The 24,848-nt window shown below is 40.7% G+C and overlaps 3 protein-coding genes across 3 annotated transcripts; all 3 read left to right on the plus strand.

Moving 5' to 3' along the window:
* Positions 1–2,820: 2,820 nt before the first annotated feature.
* LOC121449020 (trace amine-associated receptor 2) lies at positions 2,821–5,571 on the plus strand. Its single transcript, XM_041653221.1, has 2 exons — positions 2,821–2,844; positions 4,576–5,571. The coding sequence occupies exons 1-2, from the start codon at positions 2,821–2,823 to the stop codon at positions 5,569–5,571; spliced, it is 1,020 nt and encodes a 339-aa protein (XP_041509155.1).
* A 9,537-nt stretch (positions 5,572–15,108) lies between these two features.
* LOC121450200 (trace amine-associated receptor 3) lies at positions 15,109–16,146 on the plus strand. The gene has a single exon (XM_041655037.1). It carries the CDS (start codon positions 15,109–15,111, stop codon positions 16,138–16,140), a length of 1,032 nt encoding a protein of 343 aa, XP_041510971.1. The 3' UTR covers positions 16,141–16,146.
* Positions 16,147–23,312: 7,166 nt separating this feature from the next.
* LOC121449024 (trace amine-associated receptor 4) lies at positions 23,313–24,350 on the plus strand. The gene has a single exon (XM_041653225.1). The coding sequence runs from the start codon at positions 23,313–23,315 to the stop codon at positions 24,348–24,350; it is 1,038 nt and encodes a 345-aa protein (XP_041509159.1).
* The last annotated feature ends 498 nt before the right edge of the window (positions 24,351–24,848 follow it).

The following is a 24,848-nucleotide window of genomic DNA, read 5'->3' on the forward strand; positions in this document are numbered from 1 at the left end:
ATGCTGTGAGACCTAAAGTCCTTATGAGATTATCTAAGACAAAGAACCATGTCAGCTGGGCCTACAGTAGTTCCAGGTGTTCCAAATATGTCTGTGACAGGGTCAAATCAGCTTTCCTTATTGAGGAGCTGAAAATTGGTGGGAAAGTATTGAAGTCACAAGTTTAGAGTAAAAAATGAAATAAATATGTAGTTTTTAAGGTAATAAAAGTCAAGGCTTGGTTTTTGAAAAAAATATGTATAAGACATATTTGCTATAATATGTACAAGACATATATGTTGCAGAGTTTATGGGAAGAGAATTATGGGAGAAATAAAGAACTCAGCTGTGTTATTGAAAAGGGAGATTTGATGTTATACAGATATCATTGTTATTCACTCAATATCCAACACAGCTTTTGCAGAACTTGAAGAACTGGTGAATGATTAAAAGACCAGAAATATCTAGGTCATTTTAGGAGGAGGAGAAGGAAGAGGAGGAAGAGAAGGAGGAGGAAGAAGAAGAGGAGGAGGAGAAGGAGGAAGAGGAGGAGGAGGAGGAGGAGGAGGAGAAGGAGAAGAAGAAGAAGAAGAAGAAGAAGAAGAAGAAGAAGAAGAAGAAGAAGAAGAGTATGTCGTCACTGTGCTAAGTATGACGACAGTGTGAAGGTGTGGTCGCAAGGCAACATGGTATTTGTCCATTATTAAATAGGATGACAAATAAAGTTAGAGAGCCCAGAGACAAATACACGTGAACTTTGATACACTGCATATCTGCATGGCGGATCTGTGCAGGAAAGACAGGTCTATTCAATAGACAGAAATGGATAAAGATGTTTATAAGAAGAAAAATTGAATTGCTGCCTTACTTTACAGATATTACACTTAATTTCATGTGTACAAAGTAGAATTCTACGTACTGGCTGTTAGAATATAAATTAGTATAGCCATTTGGAACACCGTCCTAATTTAGCTTCAGATCTCAACTTGATACTGTCCAGAGTCATGTGAGGTAGTGTTAGTGAGGGTGGGGCTGGGATTGCCCAGGCCAGGTTGGTCAGTGAGTATGTCTGTAGAGAATTGTCTTGTCTATTCATTGGTGTTGGATGGTCCAGCCCACTCTAGATTGAGTATAGGGCCTCCTGCACACTAGGCAGGCATTCTGCCACTGAACTATATCCTGGCCTCTAATGATACTTTCATAATTCTTTACAGAGCCAGGAAAGATACTGGAAAGTCTTGCATAGTAATATCTTATGCAAATGATTAAGGATAAATTCTTAGGAACCTAACTTCTTTGCCATCATTTCAGTTGATATTTATACATGTTTCTTTTTTTTCTATTATTTATTTATTTATTAAAGTTTTCTGTCTCCTCCCCGCCACCGCCTCCCATTTTTCTCCCCCTCCCCCAGTCAACTTCCCCTCCTTCATCAGCCTGAAGAGCAGTCAGGGTTCCCTGCCCTGTGGGGAGTCCAAGGACTTCCCACCTCCTTCCAGTTCTAGTAAGGTGAGCATCCAAATAGCCTAGGCTCCCACAAAGCCAGTACGTGCAGTAGGATCAAAACCCAGTGCCATTTTTCTTGACTTCTCAGCAGTCCTCATTGTCCGCTATGTTCAGCGAGTCCAGTTTTATTCCATGCTTTTTCAGACCCCGTCCAGATGGCCTTGGTGAGTCCCCTCGCCGTATAATAATCAAAACACAAAACATACAGATTAAAGAAAGAATATTAAGAGCTGCAAAGGAAAAAGGTCAAGTAACTTATGTTTCTTTAAAAACATAAAAGTTCATTTTATGTTGCACTATAATTGAATTGTTGTGAATTACAAAATGGGTGTTTTTTGCTGCTGTTCTTTCTTCCTTATGAAAAGCTATTAGGAGAGGTCAAATCAAAAATCATTTATGTATTTCATAGGAATCAAACAGGATGAAAATGCGGAGTTTATTTCTAAAATGTCAGTAAGAACTTCCAGGAGACAGATCAGTGAGCCTTCTAAAACCATTCAAAACTCCATTTTCCCACATATCTATTCAAGTTTACTACACCCATAGCAGCTGCCAAAACAACTGAGGTCACTGACAACCAGCATTGTTTCAACTCAAGCAGGTACCTGATGTCCCCCTTCCTGCCGTCCCCAGCATTTGAAGTATATTTCTTTCCAAATTTATCCAAACAGTGGGAAAGTGGGAAATGAGCTATCTTAAGTGAAAAGAAGATATACAAAACTATGGGCAACTGTGACTAAGAGAGGAGACTTAAACAAAGGATGTCTGAGAAGATATGAGTGCAGTCATGGGAGTTACTGAAAGAAATGATAATGGAGTCAAGCTTGTGTGGTCTTAAGAGCACTGAGCTGCATCCCCAGACTAAGAGAGGAAAACAATGGATGGGTAAACCTCTGTGAGTATAAAATGTGATATGAGATATGGACTCTGACCATTGTGGTCCTCCTAAAGTGAGAGGGGACACTTATCTTTTCTCCTTGGATCACTTGTCCCATCCATACCTAGTTGGAATTGAGAATAGCCAATAACTAAAGTAGTTCAACTTGACTATTGCAGGCTTGGTGTGATAGCTGCCTTTGAATGTTCATAGTGCTGTGGGTGATGAAAACATAGGAAAGCAGAGCCTCCTAAGAGGATGCAGGCACAGATCAGGGTCACTTAAGCTGCTCAAGTTTCATAAAAACATGAGTCCCCCTGCCTAACACATATCCAATGCCCTCGAGACAGATTGTTAAACTATAAAGAAGCACAATTCATGGTTCCTGTCTTGTAGTTCAACAACAGCATTCGGAGTCAGGAGAGAAGAGATAACATTTCTCCCACAGAGCAGCTACAATGGCATCTTTTGAAGCCCAGCAGGTATGTGGAGAAGGGATGTGAAGGGGAAGATCTGTGTTTTCTCTTCTTTGAGTGCTTGCGAAGAAGTGAAATGTCTGCACTGTAATGCCGTAGCATTGTTCATGCATTTTTTTTCCCTTTGTGTCATTGTTCCCTTTCCCCTGTTTCCACGCAGAGACAAGATGTAAGAGTCTAGATTACTGAAGACGCAGGGCTTGCTGTGGATTTGCACTGAAAGGCAGATCAGCTTGAAACAAGACAATGTGCTGCCTTTTTGCAATCTATCTTGTCTCCCAAGAAGAATATTTAGAACCTTGAAAAGAAGCGGGAGTTCCTTGTAAGGATCAACCGATTTGTTTAGTACAGGTGTTTCCCTAAATGAAGCAGAGGTAGCTCAGGAGTAGAGCTCAGTGCTCACTGTGAACAAGGCATGGGGTTGAATGCCCACTTTGAATAAAAAAGAGGGAGGAGCACAGGGTAGCGAAAGAAAATTTTCTTATTATTATATTAAAACCACTTCACTTTGAAAGTAAAAAGTTATCTGCGTAGAGTATCTGTCTATCTGTTATTTGTCTATCCCATCTGCATCTCAATCCCTTCATATGTTATGTTTTACTTTAATTACTGGATTAAGAAATATACTATAAACACTGATTTCTTTGATGCTAAAAATAAGTATAGTTTGAGAACTGATTGCATACACAATAGAAAAGTGTGGGGAAAGGATTCTAGTGAAATTAGTCCAAGGCTCAGGGATCAGCATGGAAGAAGAGGACGCAGAAAGGTTTTAAGTGTCAAAGGCAGTGAATGGCTGCAGCGAAACAGTGTTTTCCAGGTCCTGAGGCACACACTCCATTTCTTCTCTGTAGAGGGACCTGGTGTCCCAGGGTAGGAAGGAAAAGAGGAGTAAAACCACCTTGGATCCACTCCTTGATGGCAGCTGTTCCATTCCCTATAGCTGCTTTAGTTACTGCAATTAAGAGTATTCACTGCTAAGTCTGACCTTTGCAGTTCCAGCGCCAGGACCCTCGCAGTGGAAGGAGAGAACCAGCTCCTGAAATGTGTCCTCTGACCTCCACCCTTTGATTAACTGTTCGGGTAGTGTGATGCTTGTTGTACTTGGAGATTTGCTAAAGAGACGGCTCTCCCAGATAATTAAGAGTACTTCGACAATTTTTCCACTTTAAAAACAACTTTAGTAAAAAAAAAAGCGTAAAGGAAATAATAGAACATGTGAATGAAACTGTATTTACACAATAGCCTAGCTTTATGAGGCAACACACACACAGAGCAAATCAAGTCTGATGGTGGATTCCAGGTTCATATGAAGATGAGTGTATGCATTTTCTAGCAGTTTTCTGTTCTTTCTATACACGCAAGGAAGCTCAGTCAGAATGAAGTCACTAATAAATTTATTACATTATCTCTCCTCCTTCTCTTTCCTGTCTCCTTTCCTCTTCATCCTTTCTCCCCATCTTCTTCAGCTTCTTGATTACAGATCCTATTAGAACAAAGTAGGAATGGATGGTGAAACTTGAGTCACCAAAAGTGTAAAGTAAATCATTTTAATCTCTTCTATTAGAATTCTATAAATCATAAAGTTAATGAGAAAGACATGCCCTATATTTCGGTATAATTGTCTTCCTTGAGTCTGCTGTATTTTTTCTTGAATTGGTCTGTGAAAGCAGACCTAAGAATAAAGTGCTTGTCTAGTCTCTGATAAAATTCCCATGTGCTCCCTCTTTTATGTAGGAAGCGCTTGATTGTTCAGAATATGGAAATGGATCGTGCCCAGAAAGTGAAAGGTCTCTAGGGGTCCGAGTTGCCATGTATTCATTTATGACAGGAGCCATATTCATCACAGTCTTCGGTAATCTGGCCATGATCGTTTCAATTTCTTACTTCAAGCAGCTTCACACGCCGACTAACTTCCTCATCCTCTCTATGGCGGTCACCGACTTCCTGTTGGGATTCACCATTATGCCATACAGCATGGTCAGGTCCGTGGAAAACTGCTGGTATTTTGGACTTACGTTTTGCAAGATCCATTATAGCTTTGACCTGATGCTTAGCATAACCTCCATCTTCCATCTTTGTTCCGTGGCCGTCGATAGGTTTTATGCCATCTGTCACCCTTTACATTACTGCTCCAAAATGACCATTCCGGTCGTTAAGCGACTGCTGCTTGTATGCTGGTCACTTCCTGGAGCCTTCGCCTTTGGGGTAGTCTTCTCGGAGGCCTATGCTGATGGTATCGAAGGCTATGACATCTTGGTGGCATGTTCCAGCTCCTGTCCAGTCATGTTCAACAAGCTGTGGGGGACTACTTTGTTTGTGGCAGGCTTTTTTACTCCCAGCTCTATGATGGTGGGGCTGTACGGCAAAATTTTCGCAGTATCCAAAAAACATGCTCGTGCGATTGATAACTTGCCAGAAAACCAAAACAGTCAAATGAGGAAAGACAAAAAGGCCGCCAAAACTTTAGGAATAGTGATGGGCGTTTTCTTACTGTGTTGGTTTCCTTGCTTTTTCACCATTCTGCTGGACCCCTTTCTGAGTTTCTCTACACCTGCAGTTCTATTTGACGCCCTAACGTGGTTCGGGTATTTTAATTCCACTTGTAATCCCTTAATTTATGGTTTCTTCTATCCCTGGTTTCGCAGAGCACTAAAGTACGTTTTGCTGGGTAAAATTTTCAGCTCACATTTCCATACTACTAATCTGTTTACTCATAAAGAAACAGAATAGACTTGATCTGTGCTAGTGTACCACAGACTGGGACTCAGAGAATGAGGCTGCTTCAAGAAGCTTAACAAGGGGCAGAAGACCAGCAAGAAAGGTCAAGAAAATGGCCAGGGCACTGTGAGAGGGGAATGAGTAAGGACAAAGTAAAAAAAAAGTATATATACATGTATACTTATATATGCGAATACATATGTATGAAAATGTATAGTATATAACAAATACTGAATAACAAAGTCATAACAAAATGCATGTAGGAACATCAAGACTCTGTATGAGTTTATGCTAACTTTAAAATTAATAATAAAGGGTACAGTAATTATTTCTAATTCTTAGCACAGCAAGGTGACTATTGATTAAAACATACATAATAAATTTCAGAATGATCCAAAAAGAATGAAATTACCAATACTTGTAAATGATCCATGGCTGAAGTGGTGGAGCTGATTATTACTCTGATTTTAGAATACTGTGTTCACATCCTGAATTACCACAATGTGTTCCACAAGAAGGACAGATTGAGAAAAGAAAAATACAGAAGAAATGAAGTTGCCCAAAGTGTATGTGTGTGTAAGGGGGAGGAGGTGTGGAAGAGATTTTGGCTACCATAAAGGCTCTTAAGTTCAAGTATTTAAGGAGAAAAAAGAGAAATTTTCTGTGTACCCAAATTCTGTCTAACCGTTTGTAAGGCACTAGTAGGAAGAAAAGAGAAAAAAATAGCAAAGGAAATAGAAAATGAGTAAAAATTCAGGAGTAAAAAAATATGCAAACACTTTTTGAAAAAAGGATTTTATTTTAAGTGTACAAGATGCTATGTCTACATGTATGTCTGTGTATCATGTGTATGCAGTACCTGTGGAGCCCAGAAGGGGATGAGACATCCTCTGAGACTGGAGTTACAGATGGTTGTGAGATCCATGTGGGTGCTGGGAACCAAACTCAGGTCCTCCGGAAGAGCAGTTACTGTTCGTTGACCTCTGAGCCATCTCTAGCCCCACCTGCTTTTTTTCTAGTCATGAGGATCAGAATGCAGCTGAACTTGAGAAATGCTCTTTCCTGACACCACCATACATTTTGTGCAGCATCTTCATTTACTGTTTCTTTCTCAGTGTCTAAGTGATCAGATTTTTAGAATATGAACAAGTAAAAATTATTGGCAACTAAACAATATCAAAATCTCACATTCTGGCAGAAAGCGTCAATTAGCTGAAGGTTAGACTTCTGCTAGATACTGTGGTGACAGTAAATTTGTCTTTTAAATAAAGAACTGGAGGGCGTCTGAGATGACTCAGCACATGAAGGCGCTTCCTTCAAGATCTGAGTTCAGTCCCAGGGACCCACATGGGGAAAGGAAAGAACCAGTGCTTGCATAAAATTGTTCTTTGACCTCCACGCACTAGCCATTGGATTTGCACATACATGTACACACACACACACACACACACACACACAAATAAATAAAACAAAGAGGAAAGAAAGAACAGAGAAACCGCAACAGAGGCTCAGATCCCTTCAAAGTCCTCATCAGTGCACCATCTTGGTCATGGCAATGGCCTGTTCTCTACTTAGAGCAGAGCTCTATTCAGTGTCCTCTCTTCTTCTTAGGCTTATGAAGAGCTTGTATTGGATTGGATGTGATGATTAATAAATGCAATACCGAATATATTGTGATTTGAATCCATCATTGTCTGATCAATATCTATATTTATTATTAGAGTGGAAAAAGAAAAGGCAAAAAGAAAGAAAAAAATCTCAATATTTCAAGGGAAGTTCTGGTATTCATGATTGGTGTTGACTACCTTTTGTTGACTTCATGTTTGTATGACACATAAAGTGTCAAATTTTACATTTCATTTTTCCTCCTGAGGAGGGGAAACACTTGCCTGCACATCTGGCTGACAGAACACATAGACACTTTCTGTGTCATACAAAAAATAGCCCCCTACTAGCCTTCTGTCTAAGTTTAAGGTATGAATGTAATGCCAATATTCCTTAAAAGTCAATCATCTATTCTTTAAAGTGAGCACCAGTGATCTTAGTGTAAGCTGTAAGCAACATTCTCAATGAAAAACCAATTAGAGGAAAATAGATACTAGAATCCCTGACTGAGTTTTTAAAATACTGTCTTACAAAATTTTAATTTCAGACATGTCTGTGTTCACATGGGTTTTAATATATGTATGTGAACTCTGTCATATTAAATATTTGTATTTAATTTTTTTTATCTCAAATCTTTATTTTTTTATTATTTATTTATTTAATTTTTAAATTTTTACCATAGCAACAAAAATTAACATTATAAATAATAGTCAAAGTTTGCTTTGACCTTAGCTCACAGCAGAGTTAAAAGTAACCAGATTAAATATTAGTCCTGCTCAAACGCAGTTGCAAGATGGCCCTGTCACTTTTCTGTAGACGCAAAGCTGCCTCCCTGTCCACACTGTCCTTCTGCTAAGTCGGCTCCTCACAGCCTGAAGAAGTGGAATGGTTAAAAAGACTAAAAGCATAAAATAAAAAAGATAGAAAAATTCCAAAAAAGAAACTATATAAGCCAGGTAGAGAGATGGGAACTAATCTAGCATATTAGAGCCTAAGAGATTTAGTCATTTTGTTTTCATTTTTATTATTCTTTGACCGCTTCATATACAAATATATATTTGGTCAATTCATCCCTTATTACTTTTATTCCTTCCCACTCCCTATGAAGCTCTCTTCAGCAAGTGTTCCTCTATTTTACAATTTTTTTATTTGTTAATTTGCTCTGTGTGTGTTTGTGTGTGTGTGCGGTATATGTGTGGTGTGTGTGTGTGTGTAGTATATGTGTGGTGTGTGTGGTGTGTGTGTGTAGTGTGTGTGGTGTGTGTGTGGTGTGTGGTGTATGTGTGTGGTGTGTGTGTGTGTGTGCGTGTGGTGTGTGGTGTATGTGTGTGGTATATTTGTGGTGTGTGTGTGTGCAGTATGTGCATGGTGTATGTATGTGTGTAATATGTGTATGGTATGTGTGGTGTGTGCGTGTGGTGTTTGTGTGATGTGTGTTGTATGTGTATGGTATGTGTGATGTATGTGGTGTGTGTGTGTGTGTGTGTGTGTGTGTGTGTGTGCGGTGTGTGTGGTGTGTGCATGTGGTGTGTACCTACCTACTGGGTTTAATCAGTCACCTGTAAATGCATGGCTGTGGGTTTATGTACTGGAGCCTGAATAACTTAATAGTTTCTACAACATTAAAGAATGCTTCCCACCTCTCCCAGGAACCTTCAGCTGTTCTTATCTCCTCAAGGATGAGTGAGTGGGACCTCATGAACACTTCTCCCATCTCTTGATTAGTTTTTAAGATGAAATGATTTGATACATTCTCCTCTTCTCTTTCCCTTTATCCCCTGCACCTCAACCAAGCACTTTAGTCAAACTATACAAATCATTGAAGTAAAAACAAATACGTCCTTTCCATACCAACATCTTCTCACTCAGAGGGGAAACGAAAACCTTTCAGGACTAAGACAATTATTCTTTGGTTTTATCCTAGGTCCCTGGGCTGTCCAGCCTCTGGGTCCTGCCCCTCCAGGCAGTGTCAAAGATGTGCTTCTCTCTGGATGTGGGTTTCAAGCTGGTCCAGTCATTGGCCACTTCCATAATTTCTGTGTCACCTTAACCCAAAGTATCATTTAGGCAGAGTAAATTGTAGGTCAAAGGTTATGTGCTCGGTTGGGGTCCCAATCTCTCCACTGGATATAGTGCCTGGTCACAGTAGATGACTGGTTAAGACCCTGCATTTCCTGTTGCCGGGAGTCTTAGGTCGGGTCACTCTCAGAGACGCCTGGGAGTTTCCATTGCACTAGGTTTCTAGCTCATCCCAGAGATGCCCCAAGATTCCAGTTGTCTTTCCCAGTATTCTCTCCCTCTATCCTCCCCCAACCTGATCCCTCCTGTTTCCATGCCCGCCCCCATCCAACTCCCCCTCCCCTGTCCACCTGTGATGTTTATTCTATTTCTCCTTCCCAGTGAGATCCATGTGGCTCCCCTTGAGCCTTCCTTGTTCCTTAGCTTCTTTGGATCTGTGGATTAAAGTATAATTTTCCTTTCTTTATTATAACTGATATCCATTTATAAGTGACTATACACCATGTTGGTCTTTCTGGGTCTGGGTGTCCTTACTCAGGATGTCATTTTCTAGTTCCATCCATTTTCTGGCAAACTTCATGATGTCATTGTTTTTAACAGATGAGTAATAAATAAATACTCCACTGTATAAACGTGCCACATTTTCTTTATAGATTCTTTGGTTGATAGATATCTAGGTTGCTTCCAGTTTCTGGCTATTATGACTAAAGCTGCTGTGAGCATTGTTGAGCAAGTGTCCTTGTGGTATGGTAGATATATCCAGGAGTAATAGAGCTAGGTCTTGAGGTAGATCGGTTCCCAGTTTCCCATCATACTGATTTCCAAAATGGTAAGAAAACAAAAACACTAATGATAGTCATAAAATTATTGCCAGAGAGGCTTCACACAGCAACTGATGGAAACAGTTGTAGAGATCCACAGTAGAACATTAGAAGAGAAGGGTGAAGGAATATGGGAGCCAGAGGAACCAAGAACAACATAAGAAAACTCACAGAATTAACTAACGTGGGCTCCTAGGGACTCACAGAGACTCAAGCGCCAACCAGAGATCTTGCAGGACTGACCTAGGCCCTCTGCACATATGTCACAGTTGTGTAGCTTGGTCTTCTGGTGAGTCTCCTAACAGTGTGAACAGGGCCTGTCTCTGACTCTTGTTACCTGCTTTTGGGAATCTTCCCTCCTACTGGGTTGCCTCATCCAGCCTCATTAGGTGAGGAGGTGCTTAGTCTTACTGCAACTTGATACGACATGGCCCGCTGATATAGACGGGAAGCCTGCCCTTTTCTGAAGAGAAAGGAGGAGGCGTGGATGGGGAGGGGGAGAGAGGAGGTTTGGGGTAGGGATTGGGAGGAGAAACTGTGATTGGGCTGGGAAAAATAAATAAATAATAAAAAGACAATTATTCTTTGCTTGGATATCATCAGACAATATTTAGTTTAGTTTCATATGTCAATATAATTTTAGTATATCCAAGACATCAGGCCTGAAATTATTGTCCTTCATTTGGAAAAAAGAAACAGACATTTGCAGGGACACTGAAATACACAGACTATTATGATATCCTCCCGGGAAGAAAGTTAAATAGTAATTACATCGGGGATCTGTAGTGAAGACTTCTCCTAGCATCCTGGACCTGCCCTCTTCACTGCAGCCCTCTTGAGAGCAGAGACAAACCTACATAAGCAGGTATGTTAATTCTCTGCACTGGACTTTCCAGAACTTCTTGCATCACACCCGCCAAGCCACCAGAAGAGACTCAATGAAGTGAAACGAACACAAGAAACAAAAGGTACCACATCCTAAAAAGAATTGGAAACATACTGACCATTTTTCCCTAATACAAATGTTTGGGAATTAGAATGAGTTATACATGGGTTATAACAGAAAAAGGTAGAGTTTCGTTTCCCTAACTTGAAAATAATTATTACAGTATTCCTGTGAAAGGCTTTAATATTTCCATCAAAATTTGTTCAGTTGCGTTTACAAGTTTCCATGTGACATATAAAATGCTTTTGCTTACTTCAAAAATTATATGAGGCATGACTCAATAATTGCAAGGTATTTTGGTAATGCTAAGACACATTTTCTTCTTTGGCATCTTATCTTCACAGAAATAACATGTACTATTCAAGTTACTTCCAGATGTTGTGTATTATTTTAATATCTTCCCCTGCAAGCAGCATTTACTAAAGATTTTCTGTCACTCCTTGCTTGTCAAAACTGCTCCCTCATCCCACACAGAATGCCCACACCTGAAATGTCAGATCTCTATGATCTGAAAGAGTTCTTGTCAATTCAATGAGTGTACAGATAGCATGGAAACATTGTGAAGCTGCGACTTTTGGGGAATGGCCTGATTTTTTTGTTCCAAGTCCATTCCCAGGAAATGAGAACAGGACTGGCCTACAGATTATTTTATTTGGACAGACTGAGGTCATAAATACTTTTGCTGCACAGATAAAACAGTAATGAATCACATACAGAAAGTGATGAAGGGGGTTCACTGGAAAAGGGACCAGGAGAGCTAGATTATAATACTGGTTCTCTTGTGCAGCTGCCGTGGCTACTTCAGGATCTGAGATATTTCATATGTGTGGAGCAGCTGGGATAGTGCAATGAACCAAACGGAGGCTTGGCATAACGGCTGTAATAGTTTTTGTCTGTAAGTCCAGCATCAGGGAGGCTGAAGAAGGAGGGCTTCTGTGGATACCAAACCAGCTCTGGTTACAGAGTAAGACCCTGTCCCCAAAGCAAAATAGAACAAAATAAAAGAAGGATTTGGGGCAAATAGTTTTGAAACTTTCAGATGGCCAAAATTTTTGCATTTATCTGAGATTTGCTTGTATTTGAAGGGGAGGCAGAAGGAAAGGGTTTGTTTGCTATGTTTTACACAGTGTTTTCTGTTGTCCAATTATTTTAACATTTTCCAAGACAGATTACTGAATTTCATGAGTCAGAGTGCTTTACTAATTAGATTTCAATGCTGTGTTGGAGCTAGCTTCTTACTATTTAATTTAACAAGTGATTCCTGCCTTAAAGATGGCTTTGTTTTATGTCATCAGGGTTAGCAAGCAAGTGGAAAGCTATCTCTCTCTCTTCCTTTTTTTTTTTTTTTTATTTAGAAATCTACTTTAAGACAAGGAGCAGTGCTAGAAGGCAAAGAGTATCTGAAACAGTCAGAACCAGACTCACAACTCTCTCATTTCTTTGGTTACATCAATAATTTTGTGAGATTAATTCTAACAGGGGAAGTTTTTTTTTGTTGTTTATTTTTTTATTGGCTTTTTTTTTTTTTTTAAGACAGGTTTCTCTGTAGCTTTGGAACCTGTCCTGGAACTAGCTCTTATAGACCAGGCTGGCCTCGAACTTCTTTTTAAAAAATAGTATCTGACCTCTGCCTTTAATTACAGCACTTGGGTGGCAGGAGAAATTTTGAGTTCAATGGCAGCCTGATCTAAATAGAGGGCTTCAGGAAAGTCAGGGCTACCCAGAGAAACTCTGACTTGAAAATAAACAAACAAGCAAGCAAACACACACACACACACACCCACACACACTCACACACACAGGCTTCTTGAAGATAATATTGTTTATTCAAAGTTCTCCTCCTCCTCCTTCTCCTCCTTCTCCTCTTTCTCCTTTTTTGAGACAGAGTTTGTCTGTGTAGCAATTCTGGCTGTCCTGGAACTAGCTTTGTAGACCAGGCTGGTCTTGAATGCACAGATATCTGCCTACCTCCACCTCTTGAGTGCTAGAATTAAAGACATGTGCCACCACAAACCGGGCTAGAGTAGACATTTTCAAGACAGTGTGGAGACCAGGTGAGGGACTGAAGGGAGGGGAGCCTACATCAGAATTTCCATGGAAACAGATGTTGAAATATACACTTGATATACCCACAGGGCCATAGACTGACCTGCCTGTCAGTCAAGGCATGTTTCCTAGACTCCCCCTTTCATCCTCTGAAAAAGGTAAGTCTGGTCCTTATGAAAAATGTGTTTCAATAGCTTCCTTGCTTCCTACTCCATGTCTAACACACTCTCCCACACTTAGTTTTAGTAGATAATTTCTGCTCTACTAATTTCCAAATAAAGCAGCATTTCATGTAAATTATAAGAAAAGCTCACTACAATTCTTTCTTACTTTCTGCCCTGCTCTATGGAACAGAAGCTTCTCAATCCCATTGTTTGTAAGCGTCTAGCATCTAAAAATTGGCCTACACCTACCAGCTTCTCAAAAAATGCTCAGAAAATACACCCCTGCCCATTGTCAACAAACAAGGCTTTTGTATGAACTCGGAGCTGTTGCTGCTTTTTATTTTTGATGTTATGAGTATAAGCCCCACACAAAGTTATAAACTCATGGGAGAAATGTTTCCCTCATCTCTACCTTAGCTGTCAGTGTGACACCTGAACATGATCAACTGACTGACCGCCAGCCCTACAGCCATCTTCACGTGGTGTTTCTTGTTTCAGTCTTCTTCAGTGTTGACAGTAGAGAAAGAAACAGAAATTATTGAGCCACAAATCTTAATGAATATACTTTATCTTTCCTAGTACAATTCACGCCATTCATGTTTTATAACAAAGTCTTAATCTATTTTATGAAATTACTCATAAACTTATCCTATCACCCTGTTGCTTTTAACTTAGCATGTTTAACAGAAATCAACACAAATCTCTTGGGACAAAATTTTTCTTTTAGATTAGGAATGTTTTGGAGTCTGTAAAAACAGAATTTACAGCTGAGAATTTGTGCTTAAAGATACTTACTCATTTGTCTGTGTATTTGTTTGATTCTGAACTGGTTTTTCTCTGGAACTCAGCATGTAGCTCAGTCAGGTTTGAGATTCTGGCAACCTTTCTTCCTCAGACTGTGGAGTGGTGGACTGAGCCACCACTCTGTATTTTGAGACAATTTTTTAATGGGTTCTATAGAACTCATCATTATTTTCTGACCCGTGAAACTAGAAATAAACAGAGAATCATAGTTAGTGCTAGTTCTAGGTCCTGAAATTGGAGAATTGGTTAGGGGAACGGCAGTGTCTGTATTACTCAGTGACATGCACAAATATTTGCTTTCTGTGTTAGCACTCTGGCTCATAGTTTTTATTTTGAGCATAGTTTATGATACTTTCATTTTTAAGGCTAAGGAAATTAGCTTATGGAGTTGAAGTTCAGTGCTATGTCTCTATGTCTTTTGCTGCAAAGAAAGTGTTCAGCAAACTTTCAATAGATTTTAATTGCAGAAAAACACCTTGCATTACCTGTTTGACTTTGGGCACATGAATGTGTCTGCAGACTTGCCATCTTTATCAGCTTGAATAGAGAAATAAAATATCCCAGTGGTAAACTGTTTGACATGATTACTTATAAACAGTTTTCCTTGACAATATGTTATTTCTGTTGCCTAAAATAGCTATAGAATTTTTGCACGTGAAGAATTCAAGCTAATGAACAAATACATAGGGAAAATCTTTGCAGTTTGACTTAAGATTTTGCATATTAAGTGTTTTTATGGTGAGAGATATGTAAGGTTATTATAGTTCAAGTTCTGGGGATGAGGTTACTTATGATATATGTCAACCAAAAAATTATGGGAAATCTTCCAGTTCTTTACAGGAATAAAAACAGTATTTAGGGAAACATACGACGAGTAAAGGGGAGAATGGATAGACAAAAATAAAAACATTAACACAGGGAAGCACAAACAGTTGAAGCTTTTCATTTTCCTTCTGAGGCAACTAACTCAGAAAATACACAGTAGGTATAATTTTGAATTTTTGAATTACTGATATTTAGAGTGAATTAACGCAGAATACTTTGAACATTGATGTACTCCTGGCAGGTGAAGTTCTCTGTGATGATTTGAAGAAAATAAGAAATCCTGACATCCTCCTGGACAGGTATTGAAGGATAAAGCACCATGGATCTAGCATACATTCCCGAAGACTTATCCAGCTGTCCAAAACTTGGGAACAAAACCTGTCCTCCCACCAATCGCTCTTTCCGTGTCCGTGTAATAATGTACTCCTTTATGACAGGAGCCATGATTATCACCATCTTTGGAAACTTGGTAATAATGATTTCCATATCACATTTCAAACAGCTCCACTCTCCCACCAACTTTCTGATCCTCTCCATGGCAACCACGGATTTCCTGCTGGGTTTTGTCATCATGCCTTACAGCATGGTGAGATCAGTGGAGAGCTGCTGGTATTTCGGGGACAGCTTTTGCAAATTCCACGCCAGCTTCGACATGATGCTAAGCCTGACCTCCATATTCCACCTGTGCTCCATTGCCATCGACAGGTTTTATGCGGTATGCTATCCTTTGCACTACACCACCACCATGACGGTGTCCGTGATCAAGAGACTGCTGGCCTTTTGCTGGGCGGCCCCAGCTCTTTTTTCTTTTGGCTTAGTTCTATCAGAGGCCAATGTTTCCGGTATGCAGAGCTACCAGATTCTTGTCGCTTGCTTCAATTTCTGTGCACTTACGTTCAACAGATTTTGGGGGACAATACTATTCACTATTTGCTTCTTCACACCTGGCTCCATCATGGTTGGTATTTATGGTAAAATTTTTATTGTTTCCAAACGACATGCTCGAGCCCTCAACAGTATGCCTGAGAATACAAAAGGAGAAGTAGGAAAAAATCTGTCTAAGAAAAAGGATAGGAAAGCAGCTAAGACCCTGGGCATCGTCATGGGGGTATTTCTAGCGTGTTGGTTGCCTTGCTTTCTGGCTGTTTTGATTGACCCGTATTTAGACTACTCCACACCCGTCATAGTGCTCGATCTTCTGGTATGGCTTGGGTATTTCAACTCTACTTGCAACCCCCTCATCCATGGCTTTTTCTACCCGTGGTTTCGCAAAGCTCTTGAGCATATCGTGTCAGGAAAAATATTTCTTTCCAATTCAGAAACTGCAAATCTCTATCCCGAAGCACACTAAGAAAAAAAAAAAACCCTGAATAAATCTGAATTAAATACAGGAAGTGACACTAATTTGACCCTTACAAATCTAGGTGTGATGGTGTGATGAGAATTAAACCACATGTTTGAATACAGTTAGCATAACTGTGTTGAGAGGATTAAGAGGTGTGGCCTTGCTGGAGAAGTGACACTGGGGAGTGGCTTTGAGTTTTCAATAGCCCAGCCATCCCCAGTTAGGTCTCTCTCTGTGTCTAGAGCTTGTGCCCCAAGATGTAAGCTCTCAGCTACTGTCCCAGTGGCTGCCTACTGCCATGCTTGCCCTTTGAAACTGTGATCCCCCAATAAACAGTTTCTTCTATAAGTTGCCTTGGTCATGGTGTCTCTTCATAGCAGTAGAATAGTAACTAAGGTACCAGGTCACGGCAAACACTGGTCTATCCATGATGTTTCAGCAACTGCAGCTCTGTGAGCTACCTAAGCTCCTTCCCACGATTTTAACTGGTTAATCAAGACATTCATTGGTTAATTAAGTCTGCATCCAGAGTGCAGTTAGTTCTGACTGCTAAAGACAACAGTAAAAAACCATACAGAAGAAATATGAATTGTCACATAGAATAAAGACAAGACGAAGACTGACTTCAAAATAAAGAATTTAAAGTACTATCGGTTTTGGATCCTGTCTAATTGTGCTTTAGGAATTCAAGGAAACACTGGTAAGATTCGTGGAAGCTCTTAGTGAACCACTTTATTTGACTCAATTCTCTTAAAAACCTTAGCTCCCATATAGGTGCTGGTTTCCTCTCTGACCTTCTCCACCCTCCCTTTTAAATATCAATGTAGAGATATATTAAATATGCCTTATCACAAATGTCTAGGTCACAGGTGGTTTTTAAAAAATTTTTAGAATACTTTTATGTACATAGTAAGACATCTTGAAAGTGAGCTACAAAATAAACTTGTATTTCATATACATTATGCAGATAGCCTGAAAGTAATTTTAGGGAATCTTTTCAGTAAACCTGCATTTAACTTTTTAACATTGCTGTATTTATTTATGTAGGTATATATGTGTGTGAGGGGGGATAGAGGCATGCACACTTAAAACATTTTTAGATTGAAATCAGTTCTCTGGTAAAATAATTTATGCAAAAGTAACAATATGAGCAACTATTAAATAGCAAGAATTCACCTTACAGAGGGCTCCTTCCAAGCTCCTGTGGAACCAGCTAACAGCCTCATCTCAGAACTCGGAGAAACCAAGGGGTTGGTTTCATGCTTCTGGGTTCCGTAATCCCATCAGCGGCCTGGTTTTATAGTCCCTGGCAGGAGAAGTTTCCAACTGCTAACCTTTGTTTGCTCTGTCTTTGCCTTTAGATCCTCTAAGAGACCTTAAACCACGTTCTGAGCTTAACTGCTTTTAAAATATTATTTTCCTTTCTGTTTTCATGGCTGCACACTATTGAAAATATCAAAATTAGTAAAACCAGGCCTGAGAGATGGCTCAGTGTAAGGGCCTGACAATCTGAGCTCGGGTCTGTAGCCTCCCCCCCCCCCCCCCCAAAAAAAAATCCACATGGAGCAGCTCAGGGGTCTTTTGGGAAGTGGGAGACGGAGACAGGAGAATGTCCAAGAGCTCAAGGGTCAGCCAGCCCAAAGAGACCCATCTTAAACAAGCAGAAAGGTGGAGGTCAACTGAGATTGCTCTCTGACCTTCACACCGGATACAGTGGCACAAGCCTGGCACTCCCACACACTTACATACACACTCGTGTCTCTCTTTCTCTCTCCCTCATACACACTCACAAATACACACTAACCCACATTGTAAAAAATAACTCTACATTACACATTTATCTGTTCTCCACTTGAAAAGTGTGGTAAGGTGAGTCTTGTCATCCCAAGTGAGCACATAAATCATCCCAGGTGAGGACATCAATCAAATTTCAGCATTTCCAAGCCATGCTATTATCTCTCTTGTTTGTTTTCAAGAGTAAATTCCTCAGAGAAGGCAACAAAGTTAATTTTTAACAATTTGGTTTAGATATGAACGATTTGAATCTATTTTTTTAAAGAAATGCTTAAGCTGAATTTTAATAATTTTGAGGTCTCAGTGAATAACGGAAATGATCTGAAACAATGTACAGACTTCACGGTCCCCAACAATTATGAAGCTATCCATATCATGACGGACTTGTCCCATTTCCTGTATCCTCATGGGGGCATGCTGAGATCATCAAAGTCAAGACTCCTGTGTGTGAGGCAGACTCTATCACTGAGCTGTGACTAGACCCTCCTCTTCCGCTGTCATTCTGCTTGCCTGTTTTTTTTTAAAGACACATGTTTCCTTATATTGCCCAGGTTGGTAGCTTGTAGCAATCCTCCTGTTTTGCTTCCTTAATACAAGGAATATAGGTGTATTAAAAACACCCAGCAACATGATGTTTACAAAGTAAATTCCTTTGTGGAGAATTGACAGTGATGTATTTTCTGTTGCTGACAAGCTGGAGGCCTGCCCACTCTAACTAGCAAGTTTCAGGCCAGCCAATACTGCACAGTACACCCCGTTTCAAAGAGCCAATGGCGGCCAGAGAGATGGCATGGTCCAGAGATTAGGAGTGCATACTGCTGAAGCAGAGGAGCTGAGTGTATTTCCCTGCACCCACATCAGTGTGCTCACTATTGCCTGCAACTCCAGCTCCAGGGAAATGCTAAGTCTCTGACCTCAGGGCACCTCACTCCTGCACACATACCCCTCCCACCTAGACACATAATTAAAGCACATTTTTGAAAAAGACCCATAATTTAGCATCTAGATTAAAAACAAACAACCAATCTAGCACAAGAGGTAAGGTGAACATTTGCTGGATTATTTTCTCCTTCTCTGTCTCCGCCTGTGTTTCTCTGCTCCTTCTTTCCCTCTTCCTGCTTTCCCCACCTTTGACCTTGTGCAAGACAAATCCTACTTGCCCCTGAGGCCACAATTACAAACCTAGTGTGTTGTCTGGGGCCCATTCTCGGGTGGCTTCCTGTGATCTCAACTGGCAGCAGAGTGAAGGATGTGAAAGGGTCAACTGCAGACCGTGAGGACATAGGAGGTGCAGCCTCGAGAGGCGCATCTCATGCTTAAATACAGAGCCCAGAGCAGCCGGCCAGGAGCCGCCCCAGGAGTGGGAGCCCATGTCCCATGTGTCTGCTACAGAGTGGGAAATGAGCCAGGAGGAGCAGACTGAGGGAGCACGGTGCTCCTTTGTTTGGTAAGAGACTGGCACGTTGGTTACTCTTGGTTCAATCGCTGTCACTCTGAATTACGCATTAGGGAACTAAATACTGGTAAAGTAACGGAGATTGCATTATGAGAGGGAAAGAAATTCAGATTGTTTTGGGGTGGCGTTGTGGGGTGTGTGTGTGATTGGTCTATAGAGGGGAACCACACTTTGAATACTGATCTGTAAAAATAAATCTGGGACATTCCAAAAATCTCACTGTAATTCTAAAGAGCCATGGAGAGAGCAGATCTCTTGTTATCCCACATGCTCCCTTACCTAAGAAACCAGGCAGGAGTGAGAAGCACTGGGGAAGAGGAAATCAGTGCTTTTGCAAAGAGGCCCCAAAGCAGGATGTTTGAGGTATCTAACAGTTAAAATAGAAAAAAGTTGTCTGGAATATCTGATGTGATTTGTCTTCTAGTTTTTTTTTCTGGTATATTTTTATCATTGGACTGTGGAATACTATCTCTCAACTGTGAGATATACATACACATTGATATACTTTAAGCATTGAATATCTGGAGAAAATCATCACATGAAGTCCCCCCCGCCCTTTTTTCAGTTTGGGGCAATATGTTGCTTTCTTTCTAGTTTTTTGAGATGTAAGATGTAGTCTTGCTATGTCTTCTAGGCTGGCCTCCAGTTTGTGGTCCTCCTGCCTCATCCTCCAGAATGCTGGGATAAAAGTGTACACACCAGGTCCATCCTACATTGCCAAAATCAGTATTCCACAGTCTGTGTCTGCTTCATTAGTGTGCAGACCTTTCTCTCCAGAGCCAGTGCTGAATGAAGAAGTCGCATTTCTTTCTCCTCTTCAGAATTATAAGCCAGTCTTTTTTCCCACTTCTGAAAATAACTGACAATTTCCCATGCTTTTCTGAGTGATGATACGAAATACAGAAATTAATTTACCCCTCTGCTGCTCACGTTTGGGGGAAATGTTATGGTTTAAAAGAAGATTAAGGGAGTCACTTCCTATTGTGACTATTGTGAGGCTAGGAAGGACTTCAGGTTTTATTGTTTAAAAAAATTCTTTTAATTTTTTTTTAATTTGAAAATTGAATTACATTTTAATTAATTTAATGTAGGGAGGGGAATCTTCAGCATGTCAAGCTTTAAAATTGCACCCAAAAATTCATCTCTGTTCACCTCCCTGACAGTTTGGTTATAACAAAGCACTACCCAGCGGTCAGATAGGTGTTTGCAGCTGCTGGCCAGGAGCTCAGGATAGGAATTTAGTGACATTATCTTAACTCTTCTTTCAGGTAAACATTTTAAAATACTGGGTGTGCTTTACTTTTCCTTCTATTTTTAGCTAATGTTTATCTGTTTAATTATCTCTCAAGTACATGCAACTATATTTTAGTGTATCTTCTGCCACAATCGAACCTTTAACTATTTCCTTAGTACACACTAACTATGCAACAGCAAGGAGAACAGATGCTGGTAGCAGCTATAAGTGATTTGTTCCACGTTTTAAGAAACCCTCTGACTGGGGTGCAGCTCACAAAGCTCACTATCTTGGCTTGGACCCCCACCTCCTCTCAAAAATATACTTTACTACCTCGGGGTAAGCTCGCTTTTCTGTGGCTTTGTTATGGTCCGAGGCTCCGAATCAATCCAAGTGGACCCAGAGGTTACTGCAGAACAAGATTTAATGCAGGGTAGCACAAAAGAGGAAGGAAAGCGGAGGGGGCGGATGGATCAGGGCTGCAGGAGACAGACTCAGCAGCTGAACTGCGACCCCGAATGCCAGTTGAAGCAAGATTTTAAGCCTAAAAGACACCGTAAACATTTGTTGCCCAGTTACGGCTACAATTTGCACCAATCGGGATTTAGCGATTAGAGGCTTCGTTGAATGTTCCATTGTTGTCAACCAACATACAATGCAAGCTTTTCCCTCCCACCAATAAGATTCATCGGCTCCTTCCAAATGCGTAACTATTATTTCTGTAGCCAAAGAGGAAGTGGGTCAGTTATTGAAGGGTTCCCAGCTCTCCTTGGGCTTTGGGTCCAGAGTTTTGTTTCATCTACAGGTAAAATTGGAGTCTGAAGTCAAAACAGCAGCACTCAGGTCAAGGTACTTTTGCCTGCTCCCTTCAGCATTAGACTGATAAAACTGAAACTTAAAACTTTAATAACCATACGGTAACATATTGGAGATTGTACAATTACATTTGGGAAATGAAATTTTGGTGAATAAGCAGCAGTGGGAAATGCCCAAGGGGTTTTGTGATTTTTGGTTATCTCTAAAGTTAGTCTTTAAAATAAAAACAATTTTTTTTTTTTTTGAGACAGGGTTTCTCTCTGTGACAATCCTGGCTGTCTTAGAACCCTCTCTGTGTAGTGTAGGCTGGCCTTTAACTCACAGATCTCCACCTGCCCCTGCCTCCTGAGTTGTTGGGATTAAAAGTGTGTGTCACAATGACTTGGGAAAGTTAATTTATTCAATGAAGTAACTGGGTGTTTAAGATTTTATTAATTTTTAGTCTCACAGCTTGGGAGCCAAAGCGATATACACTCAAATAATCTGTGCTGTGGGTCTGATTGTGTTGTGTGGAGCTTTATAAATGCTTTCCTGTCTTATAGTTGACTGCTGCTGCTTAATTTCTCCACTTCATTTTAATTGCCATATTAGTTGATACAATTAAAAAAGAAATCAATGCTAACTTTAAGAGTAAAATTTCTATATCCACAGCTAATAAAATGTGCTATAGCAGTAATATGTCAAACAATGCACAGACACTGGAACCGTTACTGAAGCATCACAGCCAATGATAGAAATTCCGATGTCAAAGCTGCTGTGTTCTTAGTACCACCTTCTTCATGTAATCATGGTTCAGGATGCATTTGTGTGGTCACTTTCCCAAGGGGTCAGTGAGTTTTAGTCTGTTCTCAGCCAAAGTCCATTTCTTCAGTCCATTGGTTCTTGATCTCACAAATGCTTGCTATTGGCTCTTGGAAAAAAGTGTCTAGCATGGTCACTGGAAAAACAAACCCGTGCCAAAGCCTGGGTGAGTCAGTTCCATTGTTTTCAGCTTATTAAAGTCATAACTTGACAGGTTAAACAACATACACCCATATGTCAAAGTTGTTAACAATACGAAACTTGAACTGATCTCCCTGCGGATCCTCAAACACAACTCTACTTCCTGAATGCAGATGCTAAAAGAAGCGAGAGCCCCTGAGATTTATGGAGTCTGTTATTTTAGTCATTTTTCTTTATTTTTCATATTATTGATGTATAGTCTTGCAATGTTGGCCACACTTTTCCTCTCAGTTCTGAAGACTCTATTCTTCACATTGCAAAGAGACAGGCTTCTCGCAGGCAGAGGCACAAGCGTTTGTGGCTGTTCACAGAGAAGAAGGATCTGCAAAAGAAACAGTACAGCTGTGGATTATAATCATCATTCAATCTGATCTACAATTCTACAACTCATGATCATTCTCGAGTGGGCTTTAATATAGAAAATAGGTTAATAGAACTGCACAGGAAAAATTCTTGATCAGCATATGGAGTTAGGTCTATTAAATTAATAAGATGGCATATGCTTCCGCCTGGGATATATGGGTGTTGGATAAGAGTATCAATTCAAGATTTTTCAGTTGCCTTCCTGCTCAGGGTGTGGCCTCAAACTAATACTGTCGTCCTCTCCTGAGAGCTAGTCAGAATGCAAACTTGCAGCCTCCCACCTCAGAATCATAGTCCACACTTTGGAAAGATCCAAAATGATTCATAATACACATAAGGCTTGGAGAAAACATTCCTGGTTCCTAGGGACTTTCAAGTTGGTTCAGACGTGCAGGCTAGCTAAGATTACATGGACAAAGGCCCCACCAAGGGTTTTATTGTTCTTTTTCTTTTTTCACAGAAAGAAACGCAGCTCTTCAGAAAAGGACTCATACTACCCACAAGACAATGGCAATGAGTGTGCCTGACCTCTGGAGCGCTCCAGAAGCACAGTTTTGCTTTGCTGCGACCAACAATTCCTGCCCTAGGAAGGCAAGGCCCACATACGTTGTCTGCGCCATGTACCTTGTCATGATTGGAGCAATAGTGACGACCATGCTGGGAAACATGGCCGTGATCATTTCTGTTGCCCACTTCAAACAGCTCCACTCCCCAACCAACTTCCTTATTCTCTCTATGGCCACCACGGACTTCCTGTTGAGCTGCGTGGTCATGCCTTTCAGCATGATCAGGTCCCTCGAGTCCTGCTGGTATTTTGGAGACCTCTTTTGCAAAGTTCACAGCTGCTGTGACATCATGCTCTGCACCACTTCCATTTTCCACCTCTGCTTCATCTCAGTTGACCGCTACTATGCTGTGTGTGACCCCCTGCACTACGTCACCAAAATCACCATCCCTGTCATAGAGGTCTTTCTACTTGTCAGTTGGTCAATTCCCATCTTTTTTGCCTTTGGTTTGGTATTCTCAGAATTAAATCTGATCGGTGTCGAGGACTTTGTTGCAGCCGTTGACTGTACAGGTTTCTGTGTGTTGATATTTAACAAGCTCTGGGGGGTGCTAGCTTCCTTCATAGCCTTCTTCCTGCCTGGGACAGTCATGGTGGGGATCTACATACACATTTTCACAGTTGCCCGGAAGCATGCCAGGCAGATTGGCACAGGGACAAAACAGGCCACCTCAGAAAGCAAAGCGAAGGCCACATCCAAAAAGGAAAGCAAGGCCACCAAGACCTTAAGCATCGTCATGGGAGTGTTTGTGTTGTGCTGGCTGCCATTTTTTGTCTTGACAATCATAGACCCTTTCATTGATTTTACAACCCCGGAAGATTTGTATAATGTTTTCCTCTGGCTAGGGTATTTTAATTCAACTTTCAATCCCATTATCTATGGCATGTTCTACCCTTGGTTTCGCAAGGCCTTGAGGATGATAGTCACAGGAATGATCTTTCGCTCTGACTCTTCTACCTCAAACCTGCATCCCGCACATCCTTAGTCCGACTTTAGCCTGCTTTCTTTTTAGAGAAATGCCCCTGGATGGTCTTTCTTCCCAGGGAAAGAAGAGGGGGCTGTTTAGGTGAGAAAAATTTTCCAGTAGACATTATGACCACCTGAGAAAACCGTAGATCTAATGTGCTTTTTGTTGTTGTTACCGTGTGTGCGTGCGTGTGTGTGTGTGTGTGTGTGTGTGTGTGTGCGCGCGCATGCATGCATGCAGAGTGGTTCATTTCTGGTCTATTACATAAGTCATTCATTTGAACAAACAAGAAGACAAATTTCCAACAAATGTTGGTGACTCCAGAATTACGAAATTTAGGGATTTACTTCTTTGGCTTAGATTTAACGACAGTGTCCTCACTTGAACTTGGAGCATCAGAGAATGAGACACAAACATCCTCAACAATCCCTGACAGCCATGCAGTGCGTCTCTAGTTACCCCACCTTACTGAGACCATTGCTGTTTGTAGAGAGGATTGATAAAGAACTTGAGCAT

Source organism: Microtus oregoni, unplaced genomic scaffold, assembly GCF_018167655.1.
Source record: "Microtus oregoni isolate MIOR12 unplaced genomic scaffold, Mior012 000006F_ref0000085, whole genome shotgun sequence".
Lineage (NCBI taxonomy): Eukaryota > Metazoa > Chordata > Mammalia > Rodentia > Cricetidae > Microtus > Microtus oregoni.